Here is a 24,489-nt window from a genome sequence, read left to right as displayed (position 1 = left end):
GTTCTTTCGATAGCTCTTTTTGGTAATATAATCGATTAATTGGGTAATATCGATAACATCCGTCATTTGTGTCTCGGAGTCACATATAAGGGAATTTTCTAACTTTAACTTAGCGTGGCAAAATAAACCAAAAATATTGCTAAAACATCTTAAGAGAGGCAATAATTTATCACATTTTTTATTATTAATTTAAAATCAATTGTTTTTACCGTGTTTTTGGGGCAATGTCGTCTGACGCCAAACGCTTTACGCCTTCGCTTTAATGATTTCGATAAACCAGCTGTTTACAAATGTCATTTCATTGTTGTGAAAATGTAAACATAAACACGTGCATAGAGAGAAGAACACCAGAAATTTGTTGAATTGTTTCACAGTAAAGAAAAAGTCTATCCAATTAACAATTTAAGTATTTGTTTATCAAATATTCCTTGCCAAATTGGTAATTTATGTGAGAGTAGTGGATTTTTGAACAAAATGACCGATTTACATCAATTTAGTGATGCCGAAGAAGATGAAGAGATACCATATAAGGTAAGACGTCAATACATTGTTCCAAAGGAAAAATCATTTAATAACTTATGTTTTGTTTAGGAAAACCTGGTTACCGGTTTCAAGAAGCTAACGGTTAAGGATGAAATCTTTAAAGATTTAAAAGATGTAGTGGACAAGACAACGGACGACTTAAAGGAGAAAATTTTAGTCCAAGAAGAGGAGGCTGACGATGATGCTGAGGAGGATGAGAATGATGACCCCAACAATGCTTATGACTACTATGACGACGAGGATGATGATATAGATTATCAGGATAACTATGATTATGAGGAAAATTATGCCGGCTTTCAAAAACACAATACACACAATCACCTCTCTGCCTCGTCAGGAACGGGTGGAGGAGGTGGTGGTGGTGGCGGTGCCTCACAACGTGTTAGCAGTTATCAACCCAACGAAAAGTTATTCACACGCTATTCAGCCCGTATAAATGTGGAAAAATATGATCCCACAACAAACATGTCTGCCCAGGCGGCAAATCGTTTGGTATCCTTCGATTCCAAACAGGACAATAAAATTAAAATACGTGATAAACATGATCGGGCGACGGCAGAACAAGTCATGGATCCACGAACACGTATGATATTGTTTAAACTCTTAAATCGTGGCCTGATTCAAGAAATCAATGGCTGTATTTCCACGGGCAAGGAGGCCAATGTCTATCATGCAGTTTCAAGGGACACCGATGATGAGTTTGCCATTAAAATCTATAAAACATCCATATTGGTATTCAAAGATCGCGATAAGTATGTGAGTGGCGAGTTTCGTTTTCGCCATGGCTATTGTCGCCACAATCCTAGAAAAATGGTACGCACCTGGGCCGAAAAGGAAATGAGAAATTATTTGAGAATGTTCAATGCTGGGGTGCCAGTACCGGAGCCAATACTTCTGAGGTCTCATGTTTTGGTGATGCGTTTTTGTGGTAAAAATGGCTGGCCCTCGCCCAAATTAAAAGATGTTGAACTGACCACATCAAAGGCCCGAGAACTGTATCGAGACTGTGTGGTTCTCATGTGGAAAATTTATAACAAATGTCGTCTGGTCCATGCCGATCTTTCGGAATTTAACATTCTCGTTCAAGATGGCCAGTTGATTATAATTGATGTCTCACAGTCCGTGGAGCACGATCATCCGCATGCCTTTGATTTCTTGCGTAAGGACTGTACAAATGTATCGGAATTCTTCCGTAAAAAGGCTGTGGCCACCATGACCGTCAAAGAGTTGTTTGATTTTATTACCGATCAAACAATTACCGAGGAAAATATGGAAACCTGTTTGGAAAAGATATCGGAAAAAATCAAAGATCGCGATTTTGAGGCAATCACAGCCCAGGAAAAAATCGATGAGGCTGTGTGGCAACAAACCTTCATACCCAAACGTCTGGATGAGGTACGTTATTTTGAGCGCGATGTAGACAAGGTGAAAAAGGGAGAGAAGCAAAATTTGATTTATGGCAAAATCACGGGCCTCAATGAAAAGCTGGAGGTACAAAAGAAGCCGGCGATTTTGTCGGAAAAAGAGCGGGAAGAGAATGAGAAAAATTCGAATAAAACAAAGGCAGATGGTGGAAATGATGAGGAAGAGGAGGACGAGGAGGGTGATGAGGATGGCGAAGAAGGAGATTCCAGTGATGATGAAGATCAAACGAAATTCAAAAATTCCGCCAGACCCCGTGATGAGTCGCCGGAAAGTAAAAAGGCCCGCAAAAAGGCTGTTAAAGAGGCCCAGGCCGAGAAACGCAAAGTGAAAGTTAAAAAACATGTCAAGAAACGTAAAGAGAAAATGGCCAGTGCCAAGAAGTAAGAGTTGTAATAGCTTTTTTCTTTAAACAAATTTTGTAATATATTTAGAGGAAAATAAATATAGTTTTTTTTTTAACCACTTTCATGTAAGAAAATCCGTTTCGAAATGTAAATAATTTGTAAATGGAAATAAATTTTACTAAACTATACTGGATAGAAAGAACGGAGGTATTCTTAAAAATAGGACTTCTAGAATCTCGTGCAATAGTTAAAATTTTCCTGATTTTGCATTCATTTTACAGGTCACAATTTAAAACCAAACGGACAGGGAAGAAGTCGAGCATTTTGTATGACACGACGGAGTGGGTAAATAAGGGTATCATCCGGGCAGGTCTCTATGACATTATTTCAAAAACGAAATTTTCCAAAATGGATTTAGACACGAGGGGGCTTCCAACCTATTGTAGTGTTGTAGGGTATCACATGGACGGCTATAGCCTTTGCTTTCTTGTTTCTTTTGCATTTTATTATTATTAAAAAAGAACAATATGGAATTATGTTCACCACTTCACATAAAATATATCTTCATTAAACATTCTTTGGATGAATGAAATATTCAATATTTTTTTTTAAAAAAGAGAGCTATACAAATCTATTTTAAGCATATATTATTTTCTCACTGGATTATATGCTATATAAAATATATATAAAAAATGTTCACTTAATGATTATCACAGTTAAAATTACCCGCCCATACACCCATATTTAAATATACGTTATTTAAAGGAAAAAACTCTCATGTCTTACAACGTCTCCACAAAGATATAAACAATGATACTCTAAAGGCAATAAACAATACAAATAAGTACAAAATTTGATGGAGAACACTGACATTATCCAGATTTAAAAATTTCAACAACACCCGTGGATTACTGAAGTGACAATAGATTTCACCACAATCTAAAATGTCACGACCATAACCGAATATGGTTATGACCAGGGCCACAACACCGTCACGCATAAAACTGATTTTCATGAACCAATCCATGGCTGGCGAAATTTGTCCGGCAAAATCGAAGCCATATATGGCCAAGCCCATAAAGGCAGCAATGCTCATGGGACCGAAGACGGAACCGTTCTGGAAATAGAAATAAAACAAATTAATTTCACCCGAAAAAGAGTTATGATAGTTTACATACCGTTATACTTAGGGCCGCTCCAATTGTCAGACCCAATCCCTCGGCCACCAGCGATACCATAATGCCGACTCCCACAAATATTGCAAAACGCCACCATTGACATGGAAACCCTGTCATCCAATAGCTAAGTGTTAGAAATATTACATTGTAGAATACCTGCAGCGGCATACGACTCATACACAGGGCCATGAAATATGTTGAGAGGGAGTACCAGTGATTGAAAGTTTGTTTCTTGACGATTTTCACCTCCAAAGGATCTGCAAAAAAAGGACTTTTGTAAATTCTCTTTATGGACATTTCAAAATGTTTACAAATGCTATCGAATTTTGAATGGCGTTTCCGAGAAGAGTTCTACAAGTTCTTCGAAATTTTAAAAAATATTTCGAGGAAGACTTGTGCCAAGAATCTAAAATTTTTAGGAAGTTTTTAGACAGACGCCTGTTTTTTAGAAATTTTTTAAATAAATCTTCTACGGAAACTTTTGGATTTTTAAGTAGAATCGGATGGCTTCTAGCAAGGCCTGTGTGCAGACAGGCTCCAGAATTTTAACCATATTAAAAAGATTTCTAAAAAGTCTAATGGAAGATATTAAGGCACTCCAATTTTTTTTCTTCAAATATTTAGAAAGACTCCAGAGTTCTAAAGTTGTTTAAAAGAAGACTACAAATAAAGGCTCTCTTGGTAATTTTCAAAAAAAAATCCGTTAAAAATTCTGTTAAAATCTTACAAATACCGAATGTAGCTTTTATATTAGGGTCTATACGATGACGTGGACCTGCATAGGCAACTTTTGTCATAAGCCATTACAATATTCAAATGCGAAATGAAATCGGTGAATTATGTCGCTAAAATTATCAAAATACGGAATATAGGGAGGTACCGTTATATAGGGGCTTTAGGAAGACGTGGATCTGCACAGACAATTTTCTGTCATAGGCTGTAGTATCCATTACGAACTTAAAATACCAAATTTCAAAGAATTCCGATGAATAATGTGGCTAAAATCGTCAAAATACCGAATATCGGAAGGTACCATTATATGGGGTCTATATCAAAACGTGGAGCTGCACGGACAATTTTCTGTCATAGGCTGTAGTATCCATTAGGAACTTCAAATACCAAATGTGAAACATTTCCGGTCAATAATGTCGCTTAAATCACCAAAATACCGAAAATATGGAGGTGCCATTATATGGGGTTATATGAAGACGTGGACCTGCATAAACAATTTTCTGTCTTAGGCTGAAGTATCCATTACGAACTTCAAATGCCAAATTTGAAACATTTCCGGTGAATATTGTCGCAAAAAAGCATCAAAATACCGAATATCTGGAATTGCCATTGTATGGAGACTATAGGAAGACGTGGACCTGCACAGACAATATTCTGTCCAAGGCTGTAGTATCTATTACCAACTTCAAATACCAAATTTGAAACATTTCCGGTGAATAATGTCACTTAAATCACCACAATACCCAAAATAGGAAGTTAGCATTGCATGGGGGCTATAGGAAGACGTGGACCTACAGGGCCCATTTTCAATACCAAAAGTCCTGCAGACATAATATACATTTGAGTAAAATTTTATGAATCTACTTCATTTCGTTCGGAAGCTAGAGTGATTTCCACAGACGGACGGACATCGCTAAATCGACATAGAATCTTATGCTGATCGAGAATATCTATACTTTGTGGCGTCTTAAATGTATATTTCGAGGAATGACAAACTTAATATACCCTCCATACTATGGTCGGGGGTATCAAAATATTTTTTGACAGGCACTGGATTTTTGAGTACATTCTAGAGCGAACTCCTGAAAAATTACGACCCTCATGGTCTTTTAAGAATATCCCTAATATATCCCTATATAATTGTTTGGAATACTTACAGCTAATAACCGGTATAATTGTCTGAGTATAGGTTATCATAACAATCACACTGATGCAATATTTCAGATGGGAGAAAAATTCCGAACCTTCATTGCCACGTTTGAAATACAGGACACCTATTGGAATCAAAATAAAAAATTAAAATAAAAATACACCTTCCTCCAATTTTCCTCCATACTCACCAAACAACAATCCCACCATGACATGGTGAAAGATTTGTATAAAAATTGGTATACGGGCTCGCAGAATCCTCAGAAACAAAATATGCAAAAGCACTGAGAATTGTTGAAAACTTGATATGTGATCCACTTCACGATCCGTAGTAGACAGTTGTCGGAGTAGAGTTTTAGCTTGACTCAGCAATACTACTTTACCACCATCCAGCAGTGGATTGCTACCGTTACTCTTGGCGTTTGTTGTGAAGATTGAAGATAACGATTTCGTTGGTGGAGATTCGGGAAAGAGAGAAAACAAAGCCTGTCGAAACGGCATAAAACTGTGACTATCACAATTGCCATTTTTCATGGCAAACGATGAGTATTCTTGATCGCACTGGGCCGTGTAACGCAGCTTGCCATTGTCCACAAGGGCGCTAAGGGTCGACACCACTTGAGGGTCTTCAAAGTCACACAACTCAATGACTAGAGAAGAGTACGGATATTAATTATTTTGATAATATTTTCAGAATTAAGAGAAAACCTACTATAATCCGCTGGACTATAATGCTTGGGACACTCCTTGTCGGCATGACTGAGATATGAAACCAAGGCCCTGGGTGAACCCTGATAGACACATTTGCCCTTGGCCAAAACATAAACATTATCGAAATAATTGAAAATGGTGGCCGAGGGCTGGTGTATTGTACAAACCACGGTATGACCACGTTGGGCCAGAGATCTTAGCAAACGTATACACTGAGCCGCCGTTACTTCATCCAAACCACTCGTTGGTTCATCGAGAAAAAATATTTTCGGATTTGCCACCAATTCCAGGGCCACCGATAAACGTTTCCTCTCACCACCACTTAAATCATTGGCATTCACATTACGGCGATGATTCAAATTTAGACTATCCAATATTTCCGCTATCAATTCTGTTTTGTTCTGTTGATGGCTACGCTTTAATTTGAGATCACAGGCAAGATTCATTAACTCCTCGACAGAGAGTAAGGTTTGATGATGATCCTCTTGGGTAATGTAACAGGAATGTTTGCGATCAATACTTATTAGGCCGTCCACACCAGAAGTTCTAGGGAAAAGAATAGACTTGGTAATAATGAGGTCTGTAACATTTAAAAGAAAATACTTACACATATCCCGAAATGGCATTGAGTAAACTACTCTTGCCGGCACCCGACGGACCCATAATGGCCGATAGCTGGCCATTGCGAAAACTTCCGCTAACACCTTTTAAGATTTGGCGCTTTCCAATAACTTTAACTGCAAAAAAGTTGGAAATAAAGAATTTGAATTAGTTTTTGATAAATATTTCGAAAAATAATTAAAAATGAAAAGACATAAAAAGTAAACATAAAATGAAAAATATTGAAATTTTTTAAAAATAAATTCCTAACTTTCCAAAAATGTATTTTAAAAAAAACCTAATTTCTTTCAAAAATTTTTTAAAAATTAAAAAAAATTGTCAAATTTTTTGAAATAAAATTTTAACTTAAATTTTTGTTATATTTATAAAAATTCAGAATTCAAAAAAAGTGTGGAAAAAAACGATTTCGGTAAGAATTAATATAAAGCCTATATCATGTTAGCCAAGAAGACTATTTTTGACAACAATTTGTAGTTTTTGTATTGTGATTGATTCTCTATAAATATTCAATCACAATTATTGTCTTTGGCAATATAAAACTAAAAACAACGCAATTTAAAGTAAATGCCTAAAATCCATTAAACATTTTTAAAAACCCGACAGCTGACGGAAATTTCACATTTTTTATATCCAAAAAAAAAAAAAAAAAACATATTTTTTTAATTTTTAAAAAGTCCTTTAAACTGATCAAAACTATCTTTTCATAGTTCTCCTATTTCCAAATGCCCAAATAATTTAACAAATATTCTTAAAAAAATCGTATTTTCTCACCATTTGTCCGAAAAATTTCACCCAGTGTTTCATAACCTTCAATAAAGGTTAGTTCATCGATAATTATAATTTGCATTCTACTTCATTTTCTTAGACGCTGATAAAAATAAACATTAATCACTCTTTTAGACCCATACATTGTTCTTGTTGTTAACCACTTCAAATTTTTATTGTACTTTAAAATAATCTCCAAGGTCAGTGCCATTGATAATGACCGATATTATTCTTCGACAACATAAACCAATCAAGAAATTACAAATAAAATGCACCGGAAAGATAATTGTCGGGCATTTGCAATGTCGTTTTGGCGGGAAACTGTAAGTTTGACTCTGTCTCCCTCTCTCTCAGTTCAATAAACAAAGCTTAAAAGTTCTCTTTCTCATATGGCCGGTGTGACGTGCATTCTCATTTACTCTTGACAAAGAAACGGCATAATGAATGTAAACAAACCAAGATTTGCATTATCAGCAGTAACAACAACAAAAACAACTATGATGTGTGAAAAAGCAACGCACAATCACCTCTTTATTATTTTGTAATACAACTTTGCTAAAGAGCAACAACAAAAGCATAACAGCCAATAATTGCATCGATTATGAATCCGTGCGGGCAGCCAGATGTGCATGGTGCAAATACAAGATCATTTACATACATTGCGTGCAAATGTATGTATGTATATTATAAACACATTTGCATGCATACAGAAATAAAAACGTGCAGAAATAGAATATTTCTTTCACCATGACACAGAGATATAGTAAACAAAAGAATATTCTTTGTATGGCAGATGAAGGGGAGAGTGAAAATAATGACCGGTTTTTTACCACAGTTTACAGGTTATTAATAATTTTCTTGCAAATATAAAGATATCTAAAGAAAAGTATTGAACGCTGTTGGCAATAATGTTTAAATCGCCATTAATTTAATAAGTTTTTAGTACCTATTTATTAGAAAGCATTTGTGTAAGACAGAGAGAGAGAGCGTGAGAATCCTTGACATCTTTCAAAGAGTTGTTAACTGATTGTTATACACGTTTTACACAACGCAAACAATCGCGGACGTTCACGAATTGTTAAAAAATATGCCATATTATTAAAACAAATAATATAATGAAACAATGACATAAAAGATATCACAACATAATGTCCATAATGGTGATAGGTACACTTTTTATAGGGATTTTTGAAGTATTCGTGTAAAGGAGACAAACATTTTTCAGATTATTATTGTCACAATTATTTTATGCAGGGTTCATACGGTGGAAAAAACGATCCATCTTTTATCGAATTGTTAGGGAAAAGTTATAAATATTAAAAAAAAATATTTTTGGGACAATGAACTGTCAGCTGCTGGGACAATTAACTGTCACATACACAATTTATAAGGGCTTTTTAGTATGAAATAGTAAATATTTTTATGTGAAATTGACAAGAGAATGGTAGACATCTTTAATGTCTAATATTTATAAAATATTATTATTTTTTTAAAATGTTTTATTTTTGATTTGTAAACAAGTGTAGAATTTTATTACTACAGACAGAAAAACCAACGGCATGTTAATTTCATAATGACAAGCCCACCCACCCCCAAGAATGATTGTTGTATCACTCTTGTTTGGCAAAAACAAAACAGTCAATAAAAGTTGTACCTGTACATTTTATGGTGCGTTTTCGGCTGCAGAAGTCATTGAACTTGCGGATGGCGCTCATTCATCATTATACCTATGCAATGCAGACATTGTTGAGTAAAAATTTATTAAGCAGAAAAAATGCAATGTTTATTTACGGAAATTCATAACTAAATAAATGAAATTGTGAATATATTCAACACAGATTGTCAGGTTAAAATGAATATGACGTAATTTAAACAAGTAAAAAAATGTAAATACCAAATTTGAAACAATTTCGGTGAATAATGTCGCTAAAATATCGGGAGGTACCATTATATGGGGGCTATACCAAAACGTGGACCTGCACATATAATTTTGTGTCACAGGCTGTAGTATCCGTTACGAACTTCAAACTCTAAATTTAAAAGAATTCCGGTGAATAATGTCGCTAAAATAATCAAAATAACGAATATCGGGAGGTGCCGTTATATGGGGGCTATACGAAGGCATGGACCTGTCATAGGCTGTAGTAGCCATTACGAAATTCAAATACCAAATTTGAAACAATTCCGTAGAATAATGTCGGTAAAATCACCAAAATTATGAATAGCGGGAGGTACCGTCATATGGGGGCTATACGAAGACGTGGACCTACACAGACAATTTTCTGTCATAGGCTGAAGTATCCATTACAAACTTCAAATACTAAATTTGAAACAATTCCAGTGAATAATGTCGCTAAAATCTTCAAAATAGCGAATATAGGGAAGTACCGTTATATGGGGGCTATACGAAGATGTGAACCTGCACAGACAATTTTCTGTCTTAGGCTGAAGTATCCATTACGAACTTCAAATACCAAATTTGAAATATTTCCGGTAAATAATGTCGCTTAAATCACCAAAATACTGAAAATAGGGAGGTACCATTATATCTAAAATGTATATTTCGAGGTGTTACAAAGCGGATGACAAACTTAATATACCCTCCATGCCATGGCAGAAGAATACAGGTAGACGCATCAACGCTTGGGAAAATTGATATGTCAAAAAAAAAATTAAATGTTTTTTCAAATATAAGTAGATTTTTATATACTTTCATATACTACGTCATTCGGAGGCTATTATAAGTCGCGTTTTTCAACAATTTTTACAAATTTAAATAATTTTTCATTCAACATTTTCAATTCCAAAATTTGTTTGACAGTTCATCGTCCAAGCAGCTGTGTCGACGCGTCTACCTATATTCTTCTACCATGCTCCATGCTATGGCGGAGGTTATAAAAAGCTCTTCAGCTGACTTCTTCGTTAAAAAAGAAAGGAGTTTTAGGTTGCTTTAGTTCAATTTTGATCCATAATTTATACTAGTTTACCCTACTCCCCATTGTTCTTGATTGTTCTTTTAGGAAGAAGCTTGCTGATGAGTTAGACCAATAAAGAGTCTTCTATGAATCCTCACCTTTAGAGAAAGCCGCCGAAGCATCGAACGTGTCAGGGTGAGAATACATAAAACGTTTTTTGACTGGCTTAAGTCATCGGCTGGCTTCTTCGTAGAGAAAGAAAGGAGTTTTAGGTTGACTTAGATCGATTTTGGCCCTACGCTCATTTGTTGTTTTCCGAAGAAGCCAGCCGTTGTCTAAGACAGTCTAAAAAGCGTTTTATGTATTCTCACCTTCATTTTGTTTTGTTATTGCATGTTTTATTCTTCCTGACGACAATATTTCTGACACGATCACATCTTTTCAGGAAATGCTTTTATTTCACGCAAAAAAAAATATATTTTTTTTATTTTGAAAAAATATAATTTTTTATTTCAAAGTTCACATTTGACACTTTGGACCAACAATGCATTGTCATCATGAAACACGGGAAGAACTATTTAATCAACTATTCATCGTTGCGATGAACATAATTATTTTTTTTAATTTCTGTTAAAAGGAAAAAGCTATTAAAACTTTTCCCCGACTTATCAACGTTAATAAGGCAAATAATTTACTTTTTCCTCAATCATATTAATTTCATGAGTCCATTGTTTTATTTCATCAAGATGCGGTAATTAATTATTGCAAACAAAATGTTAAAACAAACACATGTGTTAAAATCAGCAGGCCAGCAAGCAAGCAAACACCATACAAAGAAAAAACCTGACCCTGCCTTAATGAAATATTATTCATCGGCATTCGTTTGATTTATATATCTTTCTATATGAATGCATTTCAACTACAAATATTATATGAATATGTTAATTTTGAATGCTAATGAAATATACATTAGGAAATGCGAAATTAAGGAAGACAATTATTTAGAAAACAAACAAAAAAGACTATAAAATATGCAGACATTATAATTGCCATACTTGACTGATTGGCAACCCTACGAAAATTATTATTGAGAGATAATTAGAATGACATTTCCTATCTCCCCCCCCCCCAAAAAAAAAAAACAAAAAAAATTAACGGTACACTACACTAAATTGCTATACACAAAGCATGTTATCGATAAAAGTAACCGACGGTTTACACAAGACCAATTCTATGTGAATGATATATAACAGTTTAACTCATGGCAAAATTAAGGAAGTAATCTCCGTTGCTAAATCGCCTGTTGCCTTTTTATACCCTCCACCATAGTATGGAGCATGGTAGAAGAATATGGGTAGACGCATCGACACAGCTGCTGGGACAATGAACTGTCAACGAATTTTGGAATTGAAAATGTTGAATGAAAAATTATTTAAATTTGCAAAAACTGTTGAAAAACGCGTATTATAGTAACCTCCGAGTAGCGTCGTATAAGAAAACATATAAAAATCTACTTATATTTGAAAAGACATTTAAAATTTTTTGACATAATAATGTTCCCAAGCGTTGGTGCATCTACCTGTATTCTTCTACCATGGTATGGAGGGTATATTAAGTTTGTCATCGCGTTTGTAACACCTCGAAATATGCATTTTAGACTCCACAACTTATATATTTTCTTGATCAGAATAAAATTCTATGTCGATTTAGCGATGTTCGTCCATCTGTGGAATTCACTCTAGCTTCAGAACGAAATGAATTATGTCTTCAGGACTTTTGGTATTGAAAATGAGTCATATAGGTATCACCCCCATATAATGGTACCTCCATATTTTCAGTATTTTGGTGATTTGGTATTTGAAGTTCGTAATGGATACTACAGACTATGACAGAAAGTTATCCGTCCAGGTCCACGTCTTCCTATAACCCCCATATAACGATACCTTCCTATTTTCGGTATTTTCGTGATTTAAGCGACATTATTCACCGGAATTGTTTTAAATTTGTTATTTGAAGTTCGTAATCGATACTACAGCCTATGACAGTCTGTGCAGGTCCACGTTTTCGTATAGGTACCTCCCAAAATTCAGTGTTTTGACGATTTTAGCTACATTATTCACCGAATTTTTTTTTTCAAGATTCGCATTTGAATATTGTAATGGCTTATAACAAAAGTTGCCTGTGCAGGTCCACGTCGTCGTATAGATCCTAATATAGCGCCAACATTTGGTATTTTTAAGCTTTTTAAAGAATCTTTAACGGATTTTATTTTTTTGAAAATTGTCAAATTCGTTCCAAATTATGGAGGGTATTCAAAGTTCGGCCCGGCCGAACAAACAGTTTTTTTACTTGTTAATTCGAAAGTCGGTTTGGCAGTTCATTGTCCCAGCAGCTGCGTTGATGCGACTACCTTTATGTTCTAAAATAGTACTAACAATTCAAATACAAATTTCATCCATTTTTCGTATTTTTTTATTATATATTTATTTTATTTATTAATTTATTATTTTTTTCAAATAAAGTTTTCATCAATTTTTCGTAATTTTTTATTTATTTATTAATTTTTTTTATTTATTTTTTTTTTTTTTGAGAAACATTTTCATATCTCTTTAAAAATCATTTTTGTAAATGTAAATGGTACTAACAATTCAAATAAAAATTTCATCCATTTTTCGTATTTTTTATTTATTTATAATATATTTATTTTATTTATTAATTTATTATTTTTTTTTTTCAAATAAATTTTTCATAAATTTTTCGTATTTTTTTTTATTTATTTATTTTTATTTTTATATTTTTATTTTATTTATTTATTTTTATTTTATTTATTTTTTGAGAAACATTCTTATAGCTCTTTAAAAATCCATTTTTTAATTACATTATTTCGATCATTAGCCATAAATATAACCTAAATTTTCCTGTGTAAACCATGCTTAAGCAATAACATTGAATTAAAACAACGGGACATTTACTTTTTGTAGGAAAGAGAAATAGATAACTTAACTGACATCATTCTATTTATGTTCACACATACATACATACATATCGGCCTCTCAAAAGGTTTAGAGAGCGAGAGCATAAGTAAAACAAATGCAAGGGAATAAGGAGAGGAAGAAATAGGAAACACATTTATCATTATTTATTCACCTACTTCTCGCATAGCCGTTAAACACCGTTTACACAATCAAATATTCTCATATCAGTTAAACACCCTTTACACAATCAAATATTCTCATATCCGTTAAACACCGTTTACACAACCGAAAATTTTCTCAAATTGCAATGCTAAAATAGTAACGAATTTTTACAGCCAATAATGTCAAATGGCCATTAATACATTCCAAATGTAAATGTTTGCAATATTTATCTTCATGTGAATTAGAAGTTTTCTAGAAGCTTCCATGGCGGTGTGCCCATGCCAAACGGCCGACCGACCGACCACCTGCTAACTGGATGATGATGTTGTTGTTGTTACTTTTAGTTTGTTTTGATCATGCCTTTAAGTGGTTAGTGGATGGATTTGAGCGCACACACACACTTTTTTATCATGACGCTGGTTATTGCCTAAATTTTTTGCCATTATATTTTCGAATGTTGTGGAAGAAACAAGTTTCATTTTTTTCTAATTGAAAAAAGCAACCAAGAAACGCAATGCTACAACAACAACAACAAAGTTCAAGTAGAATGTTGAAATTTGTTTTGGTCTTTTTTGATGTTTTTTTTTTTTTCTTTAAAATTGTTAATATTATGTTGGTCGATTGGTCAATAGTTGGTTGGGTAGTTAGTTAGCTGAATTATTTTGACATTTGGAAGTGGATATGTTTTTGGTTTATTTTTGTGCCAACATTGGCAAATAGATAATTGTTGTGTTACTAGAAAAATTAAAATAATAAAATAACAATTACACTTTACATTGTTGTAAATGGGTATTCCTCCAATAACAACAGCATTATGACTTGGATGAGCCATTTAATATTTTTTTTTTGTTTTTTTTTTTTCATTTTATAATTACCTATAATTTTTCCCATATCTGTTTTTTTATTACTAAAAATTCCAAGTTTTTAATTTTAAACAATGCCTTGTTTGAAAATCTTAATTATTAAAGGGAATCTTACAGAAATTACAGCCGGTTTAATTGGTTGCTTGCACATCCCATAATCTCTGGCAAATAAAGTTTGCAATCGAAACCCTTGTCATTTGGGCAACAAACAATTGTTGAGCAGTCATGCTCTGCTCTGCTTTGCTTTGGCGGAAGATTAATTAACCTTTTTTCAGCCAGCCAGTTAGACACTCAGTCTGTAACATTGAGCTGTCGGTATTATTGTGGGTTATGTTTAAACGGATGAATGAATGAATGAATGAACTGAGTTTAACCCTGCAACTGACACTTCAATTAATTGTGAAAATCACAAGCCGTAACAACATCACTACACTTCACGACATGATCACCACCAGCAATACTCTGTGAGGGGTGGGGGGAGGGGTTTGTATTGTCATGAATTCATTCATGTAATCATGCTCTGTCCGCCAGTCATTCATTCGTTTAATGGCAGCTATTAGTTGCTGCTGCTTTAAATCTCTTCCCTGCAAATTGACTTCAATTGAATTGCAGGAAAACAAGCTGTGATTAAACCAAAGAAGAAAAAAAAACAATAAACCGTTTTTTTTTTGTTTTGGAATTTTGAGTGGTGTTATTTTTAACACCCGTATATAAAATATGAGAAACGTGGCCAGATTTTTTTTTTTAAATTTTCTGTTCATTCACATCTCACGCGTAAGCTCCTGTCACAAATTTGTTCCCTATAAACAAGGTAAAGGTAAGTAGATGCAAATGCCAATACTCCCATTTTACCTTTACCAAATGATGTCAATTTTTTGGTTGATTTTGAAAATAACAATTGCGTTTTTCAACATTTTTTTCAAATTTAAATATTTTTCATTCAACATTTTAAATTCCAAAATTAGTTCGACAGTTCATTGTCCCAGCAGCTAAGTCGATATATTACTGTATGCTGGCTGGGTATTTTATTAACTCGTGTGAACTTCCCTAATAATTGTCCCCTTGTCAACGAGATTGAAGTAAGGTAACGGAAATGCAATAAGAATACAGAGAGAGAGAAATACATCCTTCTTCTCCTTAAGCGTTGACAGTTGTTTGTTTTTTTGTGAGAAAAACGTATAATGGACTCTCATCAATTTCCGCTTTGAATAGGGATCACTAGATCGATTAGCAAAGTAGTTTATATACACGTTTGTCAGTTTCGCGGCACAACTTCCGAATGACGTCGCATAATAAAACATATAAAAATCAGCGTATTTGTGAATAAACTTTTTACAAATGGTGGCATATCAATGTTCGCAACCATTGGTGCATCTACGTGTATTTTTCTACCATGGTTTTATATGAGGGGAAGATTTAAAAAAAACATGTTCTGTTCGTCGAACCTCTATTTATGTTGTATTCCGCTATTTTATTAACTCGTGTGAACTCTCCTAATAATTTCCCCTTGTAAACGAGATCGAAGTAAGACAACGAAAATGTAATTAGGATATCATTTACTGTAGGGGAGGCGAAAATACATCATTCAACTCGCGTTTTTTCGTTGGAGTTAAGCTTTGACTGTTGTTTTTTTTTTTTTTTTTGTGAGAAAGACGTATAATAGGCTCTCATCAATTTCCGCTTTGGATAGGGATCACTAGATCGATTAGCAAAGTAGTTTAGATACATGTTTTTCAGTTGCGCAGCACAATCTCCGAGTAATGTCGCATAAAAAAACTTATAAAAATTAGATTTTTTTGGAAAACCGTTTAAAACAATTTGGGCATATCCATGTTCCCAAGCATTGGTGCATCCACCTGTATTCTTCTCCATTTTATTACATGAGGGGAAGATTAAAAAAAAAAACATGTTCTGTTCGCCGCTTTGAATTGGGATCACTAGATCGATTCCCAAAGTAATGTATACACATGTTTGCCAATTGTCCGGCACATATAATAGTATAAGAGGATAGAGAGAGAGACAAAGAGAGAAGGGAAAAGAAAAAAGAAAGTCTCGTTTTTCACTTGGTTGAGCTTTGACTGTTTTTTTGTTGTGAGAAAACTATGTTATAATGAACTCTCATCAATTTACGCTTTAAATAGGGATAACTAGATCGTAGCGTAGCCCTACATCAGAAGAAAACCGCATCATCAGCAGAAATGGTTCGAAAAGTAAAGAAGCGACTTGATCGAAACCCGCCTCGCAGTGGTCGAAAAATGACTCGTGAGCTGAACATATCGCAATATTCTATTCGGCATATATTAAAAAATGAGCTTGTGGTAAAGCCATTGAAATTCCAAAAAGTGCAAGAATTTCCACCGCACCAGAAAGAAAATAGACTCAAAAGAGCTAATGAGTTGCTTCGCTTGGCCGAAAGTGGGGAACTGCCGAATTTGGTTTGGTGGTCTCCGGTGAGAAAACATTCGTTGTCCAGAAATTTGTAAACAAACAAAATGATCGTGTTTACTTGCCAAGGAGGTCTGCTGTAAATATGCATTTTCCATGGTGTGGACCGCCATAACCAATAAATTCCGAATATTATCGCGAAATTATCCTGGAGGGGTGTATTAAAGCCTTGGACACGCAAACATTTTGGCCGCAGACCTTCCATTCCAACAGGACCTAGCAGCGCATCGCACTCAGCACGTGCCACCCAAGAATGGTTACAAAATGACGTTCCTCCATAAGGTCATAATTCGTACCAAAGGTGACCAAATCGAACAAATCTGAACTTATTCTAAAATTTGATGCTATTTCCGACATTTTTTGCTTTCATTCAATAGAATTTAAAAAAATGTAAAAATTATGGAGCAACAAAGTCTTGTTCCAGTTTTTTTTTATTTCACCCTGTATAGTTTCTTTTTCATAGGGATCTCTAGTGTCATAAACAAAGTAGGATATACACTATTGAGTTAATTATGAAATCGAATTACATGTGAAATTGTGAACGAATCGTAAAAACTTTTAATAGGGATCACCAGGCCGATTTACTGAGCTTATTAATATTTTTTTTTTCAATTTTAGTAAATTCCTGCCGACTGAGGAAATATTCAGCTACTTTTCTAAAGAAGAACGCGAAGTCCGGCATCTTTTTTTCCATAGGGATCCCTAGTGGCATAACTAAAGTGGGGTATACACTATCGAAACTATTGTGAAATGGAATTACTTGGAATTACTTCCAATTTTTTTTAATAGGGATCACTAGGCCGATATACAAAGAAGTTTACTGAGCTTTGAGCAGACTTGCAAATCAGCTGTAGGCATAAACATTTTAATATATAGAGACTGTCTACTGACTAAAGATATATTCAGCGGGTTTTCTAAAGAAAAAAACACAAAATCCGGGGTTTTCTCATAGAAAATTATATTAAGCTACTTGAAACTGACAAATTTCGAAATAGTGTTTTTTTTTAAATTTTTTTAAAAAATGTAAGTCTACAATTCTGCTGCAAAGTTAAGTGTTTTTTATAAAAATTATTTTTTAAGGAAACTATTTTCCGTTCCATCCTATTAAATAAGGTGCGTCATAAAATGTTCTTGGGAACAAGAAAAAAAAAAACAAAACTTACCAAAGTTTTTCTTTTGTGTTACGGTATAGTAGACGTCCTGAAACGCAACATCTTTTGTTTGACTCAACGATGTCAATTCCATGGCGATGATGAGGAGGATGGTTGGTTGGTGTGGTGTTGGATGATGACAAAGGGTATTAAATACCTGGCAAAAGCGACGATTGGCAAGAAAAGAAGTCTTTTTTGTTATGAAGATCTAAATATAGAAATGCCACGGGATATTGTTCCTTGTTCTTGTTTCACTTCCAGAATTCATATGGGCTTTACGAAAAATAAACCAAGTGTTGAGAGATTTATTCCTCCTTTTGTTGTTGTATTTATTTCGATAATATCTCGAATTACTTTACGCTTCAAATGCAACGACGTGTCTGTGGCATTAAAATGCTTCATTAAAATCTGGACAACAATTTTGAGCAGCTAGGCGTGCAATATTGACATAGGCGTTAACAATAATAATTTTATTCAGCGCTAATTGTAGTTTTTTTTTTTTTTTTTTTTTTTTTGTAATAAACGCCAACACCATTAAGCGACCACAACAACAACTCTGAAAGGAATAAAAAAAATATATATGTTGATTTTATATTATTATTATTTTTATTGGTATGGTAATAAACATTTAAATAAGGCAATTTTATCTCAACAAGTATGAATAATTCTAAACAGATGACGTGCCTAGGAGAAAGTCCAGTAAGCCAATTTGCTTTGGTGATTTTATTTCGATCATAACTACTTGAATTTATGACAAAAATTAAAAAAACTAATAAAAAATTTTGATTATTTTTTTATTTTATTTATTAATTTGATTTATTATTTCTATTTTATAGTCAGGGCAAACATATCGAATACAATTTCCTTTTTCGAAATGAAATGAAGCTGAAAATGAAATATTGTTTAAAGGAATTGTAACTAGAAGTAATTAATCGTGAGACCAAGGTGGACCTTGTAATAGAAAAAATCAACATTTCAAATTTAAATAAATGATCTAATACGATTTTTTCAGTGTAGTCAATAGACACATGCGACAAATGACACTAGCCACTTAATTTTGCCATGATTATTATTGTTTATATTAATAATATGGCTATTATTATGATAATTATTACTTTTATTAATATTATTTATTTAATTATTAATTATTGTCTTATTTAAATTAATTGTTTGAAGGATATACGCTTAGAAAGGAGGAAATATTAAGAGAAATTGAAGGTTTCCTTTATCGACCTATGAATCCCTAGTAAAAACAGAAATTAAAGAGTGTTAACTAAACTCTATTTCAGTATGACATCCCATGATTATTATTGTTTATATTAATTAATAATATGGTTATTATAATGATTATTATTACTTTTATTAATGTTACCTATTTATTTATTAATTATTGTCTTATTTAAATTAGTTGCTTAAAGGATATATGCATAGAAAGGAGGAAATATTAAAAGAAATAGAAGATTTCCCTTATCGACCTATGAATCCCTAGTGAAAACAGAAATTAATGAGTGTTAACTAAACTCTCTATCAATATGACATTAAAAACAACGAAATTAACCCAGGTAAAGGCACTATCAGACGATATGTTTTTTTTTTTAACAAATGTAATGTCAAATACTTTGAAGCTAAAAATACAATATTGTTTAAAGGAATTCTAAATGGAAGTAATAAATTGTGAACCTTGTAATAGAGGAAATGAACATTTAAAATTTATCTAAATGGTGATCTGATACGATTTTTTAGTGAATTGTTGTCAATAGGCACATGCGACAAATGACACTAACCACTTAATTTTGCAATGATTATTATTATTTATATTAATAATATGATTATTATCATGATAATTATTACATTTATTAATATTATTTAGTTAATTATTAATTATTGTCTTATTTAAATTAGTTCTTTGAAGGATAAATGCTTTGAAAGGAGGAAATATTAGAGAAATAAAAAGTTTCCCTTATCGACCTATGAATCCCTAGTAAAAAGAGAAATTAATGAGTGTTAACTAAACTCTCTACCAGTATGACATTAAAAACTGAGAACACACAAAGCGCTTTTTTGACTAACTTAAGTCATCGGCTGGCTTCTTCGCAGAGAAACAAATGAGTTTTAGGTTGACTTAGTTCGATTTTGGCACTACCGTAGTACCATCACCACCATAGTATGGAGCATGGTAGAAGAATATAGGTAGATGCGTCGACACAGCTGATGGGACAATGAACTGTAAAACCAATTTTGGAATTGAAAATGTTGAATGAAAAGTTATTTAAATTTGTAAAAATTGTTGAAAAACGCGAATTATAATAGCCTCCGAATGACGTAGTATAAGAAAACATATAAAATTCTACTTATATTTGAAAAAACATTTAAATTTTTTTGACATATCAATGCTCCGAAGCGTTGATGCATCTACCTGTATTCTTCTGCCATGGTATGGAGGGTATATTAAGTTTGCCATTCCGTTTGTAATACCTTGAAATATACATTTTAGATCACACAAAGTATATATATTCTTGATCAGCATAAAATTCTATGTCAATTTAGCAATGTCCGTCCGTCTGTGCAAATCACTCTAGCATCCGAACGAATTGAAGTAGATTGATAAAATTTTACTCAAATGTATATTATGTCTGCAGGACTTTTGGTATTGAAAATGGGCCATATAGGTCCACGTTTTGGTAAAGCTCCCATATAACGGTACCTCCCGATATTCGGTGTTTCGTTGATTTTTGCGACATTATTCACCGGAATTGTTTTAATTTTGGTATTTGAAGTTCGTAATGGATACTACAGCCTAAGACAGAAAATTGTCTGTGCAGGTCCACGTCTTCGTATAGCACCCATATAACAGTATCTCCCGATATTCGGTATTTTGTTGATTTTTGCGACAATATTCATCGGAATTGTTTCAAATTTGGTATTTGATATTGGTAGTGAATACTACAGCCTATGACAGAAAATTATCTGTGCAGGTCCACGTTATTGGGAAATATATAGTTTTTCCTCTTCTTATTATCGGAAAGATTTCCCCGTATATATCTGCCTTTTAAGCGGAACGCACAACGATATTCAATTTTATAGAATATTTATTAAGAAACAAATTGTTGTTAACAAATTGAAATTCAGAACAAGACCATTATACAATTAAAATGTTTGACATTTTGAAACTAGAAAATCACAAAGCTTTTCAAAGAAGAATATGTTTGTTGAAATAAATTAAAACAAAGTATTTTCAAACAAAGTGTTTTTCCAACACTCCACCACAACATGCATATTCTTCACGTTTTGATTTACTTCAAATTGATTAGACTGACAAATTTTTGATGTTTCGACTTTGCTAGGTTTTTTGTAAATATGTCGGCAACCATATCATTCGTTGGACAATAAACCAATTTTATTGTATTTGATTTTATTAAATCTCTTATGTGATGGTATTTGATGTCCACATGTTTTGTCCGTTTATGATGAACCGGATTATATGCCAATTGCAAAGCACCTTGATTGTCGACATTGATAGGAACGCAGTTTTCTTGCAGAAATCCCAGTTCGTGAAGTAATCGACTTAAATATACAGCTTCCTTCGATGCGTTAGAAGTTGACACATACTCTGCTTCGGTACTGCTCAAAGCGACAATATCTTGTTTCTTGGATTCCCAAGAAATCATACAATTTCCAATAAAAAATACTGATCCAGAATATGACTTTCTATCTGTAGTACATCCTCCCCAATCAGCATCTGCGTAACCAATGAGTTTTCCATTTCCACAACTAAAGTGAAGTTTCATATCTTTAGTACCTTTTAAATATCTTAGAATGTGTTTTGCTGCTGTCCAATGTTCTAAGTGTGGATCCGCATTTCTTTGCGAAAGCTTGGTAACTGAATGGAGTATATCAGGGCGAGTTGTCAGAGCCAAGTAAAGCAGGGAACCGATCAAAGATTGGTATTCGGTGGGATCTATTTTCCTGCATTCACCTTCACAATTACTCTGAAAACCAGGAGTCAGTGGCACTGAAACTGGTCTACAATTCTCCATACCGTACTCCTTTAACATTTCGTTTATAAAATTAGTTTGAGATATTTTAATTTCACCGGTTTTTCCATCTCGATGAAACTCCATTCCCAGGAAGTGCTCTAACAGTCCTTTATCAGTCACTTCGAAATTGGTTGCAATTTCTTCCTTAAGTTTCAAATTTCGTTTTCATTTTCACATCCAACTATTAAATCATCCACATAGACAGCTATTAACATCAAATAACCGTTTCGATTTGATTTATACATACAAGGTTCGTTGTCACATCTGAGAAATCCTATCTTGCACAGAAAGTTATTTAGCGTTAAGTTCCATTCCCGACCCGCTTGTTTAAGGCCATAAAGGGATTTGTTTAAGCGCAGAACTTTATTTTTGTTTTTTTCATCGATAAATCCTTCTGGCTGACGCATATAGATTTCTTCGTGCAATTCTCCGTTTAAATACGCCGTGACTACATCTAGTTGATGTAAATGCATTTTGTGTTCTACCGCTAATGCAAGTAACATTCGAATAGTGGAATATCTTACCACTGGCGAAAATGTTTCATTGTAGTCTATGCCGAATTTCTGACTACAACCTTTAGCGACTAGCCGTGCCTTATGTCGCTCCACCTGTCCTTTACTATTTTTCTTGATTGCAAAAACCCATTTGCAATTGATTGCCTTACATCCATGCGGAAGATCTTGCATTGTCCACGTATTATTTTGATGGTGTGATAACATTTCATTTTCCATGGCTTGTTTCCATTTAGCAGATAATTTACTGGATATTGCTTCTTTATACGTTTAGGAATACTATCCTCCACCACATTATTCAGTAAGTTATGTTCTTTTCGGGGTCGACCAGGTTTACCAGTTCTAATAATCTTTGGTCTACCTCTTCCTCTTTGAACAGTTGCAGGTTCAGGATTTTCTTGTTCATCTGAAGAAGTAAATCCCAAAAAATCTTCTGTATCTTGAAAATTGTCATCCGAACTTGAATGTTCATCATTGAGTTCTACATTTCTTTTCTTTCTTTCTGTTTCTTCCACTTCGGTAGATTCCAGAGATTCAAAATTTTCAGGTGGCACATAAAAATACAATTCTGGTGTTTGCTCTTGTGATTTTTCTAATGCCTTATCTTCATCAAAAATGACGTCCCGTCTTTCCATAACTTTTTCAGATTTAGGATCGTAGAGCCTATAGGCTTTAGACACTAATGAGTATCCAACCATGACCATTTTCTCGCCTTTTTCTTGAAATTTTCCTCTTGCGTTTTTGTTCAGCGCAACAGCTTTAGAACCAAAAACTCTCAAATGATTAACACTTGGTTTCCGCCCAAACCATACCTCCATTGGAGTAGTATTTTCCAAACTTTTTGACGGACTTCTATTTCTTAGATATGTTGCAGTAGCAACCGCTTCGGCCCACAATCTTTGATCAAGCCCTGATTCAAGAAGAAGACAACGTCCCATTTCAACTAATGTACGATTTGCTCTCTCCGCTACACCATTTTGTTGTGGGGTGTAGGGAACAGTTAATTGTCGTTTAATTCCATTAGTTTCAAGGTACTTGTTAAATTCGTTGGAAAGATATTCTCCACCATTATCGCTTCTTAATGCTTTAATTTTGCAACCAGTTTGCAACTCCACCATGGTTTTGAATGTCTTAAACTTTTCGAAAACTTCTGACTTTTTCTTCATAAAATATGTGAATATTCTGCGGGATTTATCATCAATAAATGTCACGAAGTACTTTGATCCACCTACAGAATCAACTTTCATCGGACCACATACGTCGGAATGAATTACTTCAAGCAGTTCCTTTGATTTTCTCTCCGATTGTTTGGGAAAAGATGCAGCGTGGATTTTCCCAATCATGCACACATCACATTTCTCGCCACTGTGTGAATTGAATGTCATGCCATTGACCAAATTCTTAGAAGATAACTCTTTCAGGCTTTGATAATTTAAGTGGCCAAATCTTCTATGCCATAGACTATCGGAAGTATTAATAGAAAAAATTTGGTTACTTACAGGTTGAGCATCGAAGATGAACAAATCATTTTTCCTGGCAGCTCTAAAAAGTGTACGGCCTTCATCCGTAATCACAGCACCATTTTTGAAAAAATTCACCGAACATCCATTTTCAACCATCTTGTTTACGGAAATAAAGTTTCCATTCAATTCAGGACAATAGATTACATTCTTCAGTTTAATCTTGCATCCGTTTACTCGCAATTCGACGAATCCTTTTCCTTTGGCTTGGATGACTTTCTTGTCTGCTAACATAATGGTCTCTTCTGAATCTTCAAGACTTGTAAAATAATTCTTCATGGAGCACATATGGCTTGTCGCTCCACTGTCGACACACCATTGCATTAAATCATTCTCTGTTTGCGTTCCGGCTGCAACAGCAATTACTGTGAATGATTTATGTTCACCATCTTTGAACTTGCACTTGTTAGCGTAGTGACCTTTTTTACCACAAACAAAACA

At 33.8% G+C, this 24,489-nt stretch overlaps 2 protein-coding genes across 3 annotated transcripts in view; one reads left to right on the top strand and one right to left on the bottom strand.

Moving 5' to 3' along the window:
- The first annotated feature begins 373 nt into the window (after positions 1–373).
- On the top strand, positions 374–2,514 carry LOC101896795 (serine/threonine-protein kinase RIO1). Its single transcript, XM_005191876.4, has 2 exons — positions 374–531; positions 592–2,514. Exons 1-2 carry the CDS (start codon positions 475–477, stop codon positions 2,350–2,352), a joined length of 1,818 nt encoding a protein of 605 aa, XP_005191933.2. The 5' UTR covers positions 374–474; the 3' UTR covers positions 2,353–2,514.
- Positions 2,515–3,080: 566 nt separating this feature from the next.
- The window catches only part of LOC101896613 (ATP-binding cassette sub-family G member 1-like), a 35,697-nt gene continuing 14,288 nt past the window's right edge, over positions 3,081–24,489 (bottom strand). Inside the window, exons 2-8 of one of the 2 annotated variants that reach the window (XM_059130350.1) lie at positions 17,992–18,535; positions 6,690–6,819; positions 6,084–6,628; positions 5,563–6,021; positions 5,380–5,496; positions 3,491–3,747; positions 3,081–3,429 (exon numbers count right to left, since the gene is read on the bottom strand). In XM_059130350.1, the coding sequence (XP_058986333.1) occupies positions 3,088–3,429; positions 3,491–3,747; positions 5,380–5,496; positions 5,563–6,021; positions 6,084–6,628; positions 6,690–6,819; positions 17,992–18,073 (1,932 nt within the window). In that variant the 5' untranslated portion in view covers positions 18,074–18,535 and the 3' untranslated portion in view covers positions 3,081–3,087. Of the gene's footprint in view, positions 3,430–3,490; positions 3,748–5,379; positions 5,497–5,562; positions 6,022–6,083; positions 6,629–6,689; positions 6,820–7,474; positions 7,566–17,991; positions 18,536–24,489 lie in introns of those variants that run through there. The other variant, XM_059130351.1, reaches the window with a different exon arrangement.

The sequence above is a fragment of the Musca domestica genome, unplaced genomic scaffold (genome assembly GCF_030504385.1).
Source record: "Musca domestica strain aabys unplaced genomic scaffold, Musca_domestica.polishedcontigs.V.1.1 73, whole genome shotgun sequence".
Taxonomy (NCBI): Eukaryota; Metazoa; Arthropoda; class Insecta; order Diptera; family Muscidae; genus Musca; species Musca domestica.
This window is presented reverse-complemented; position numbering and strand designations above follow the sequence as displayed.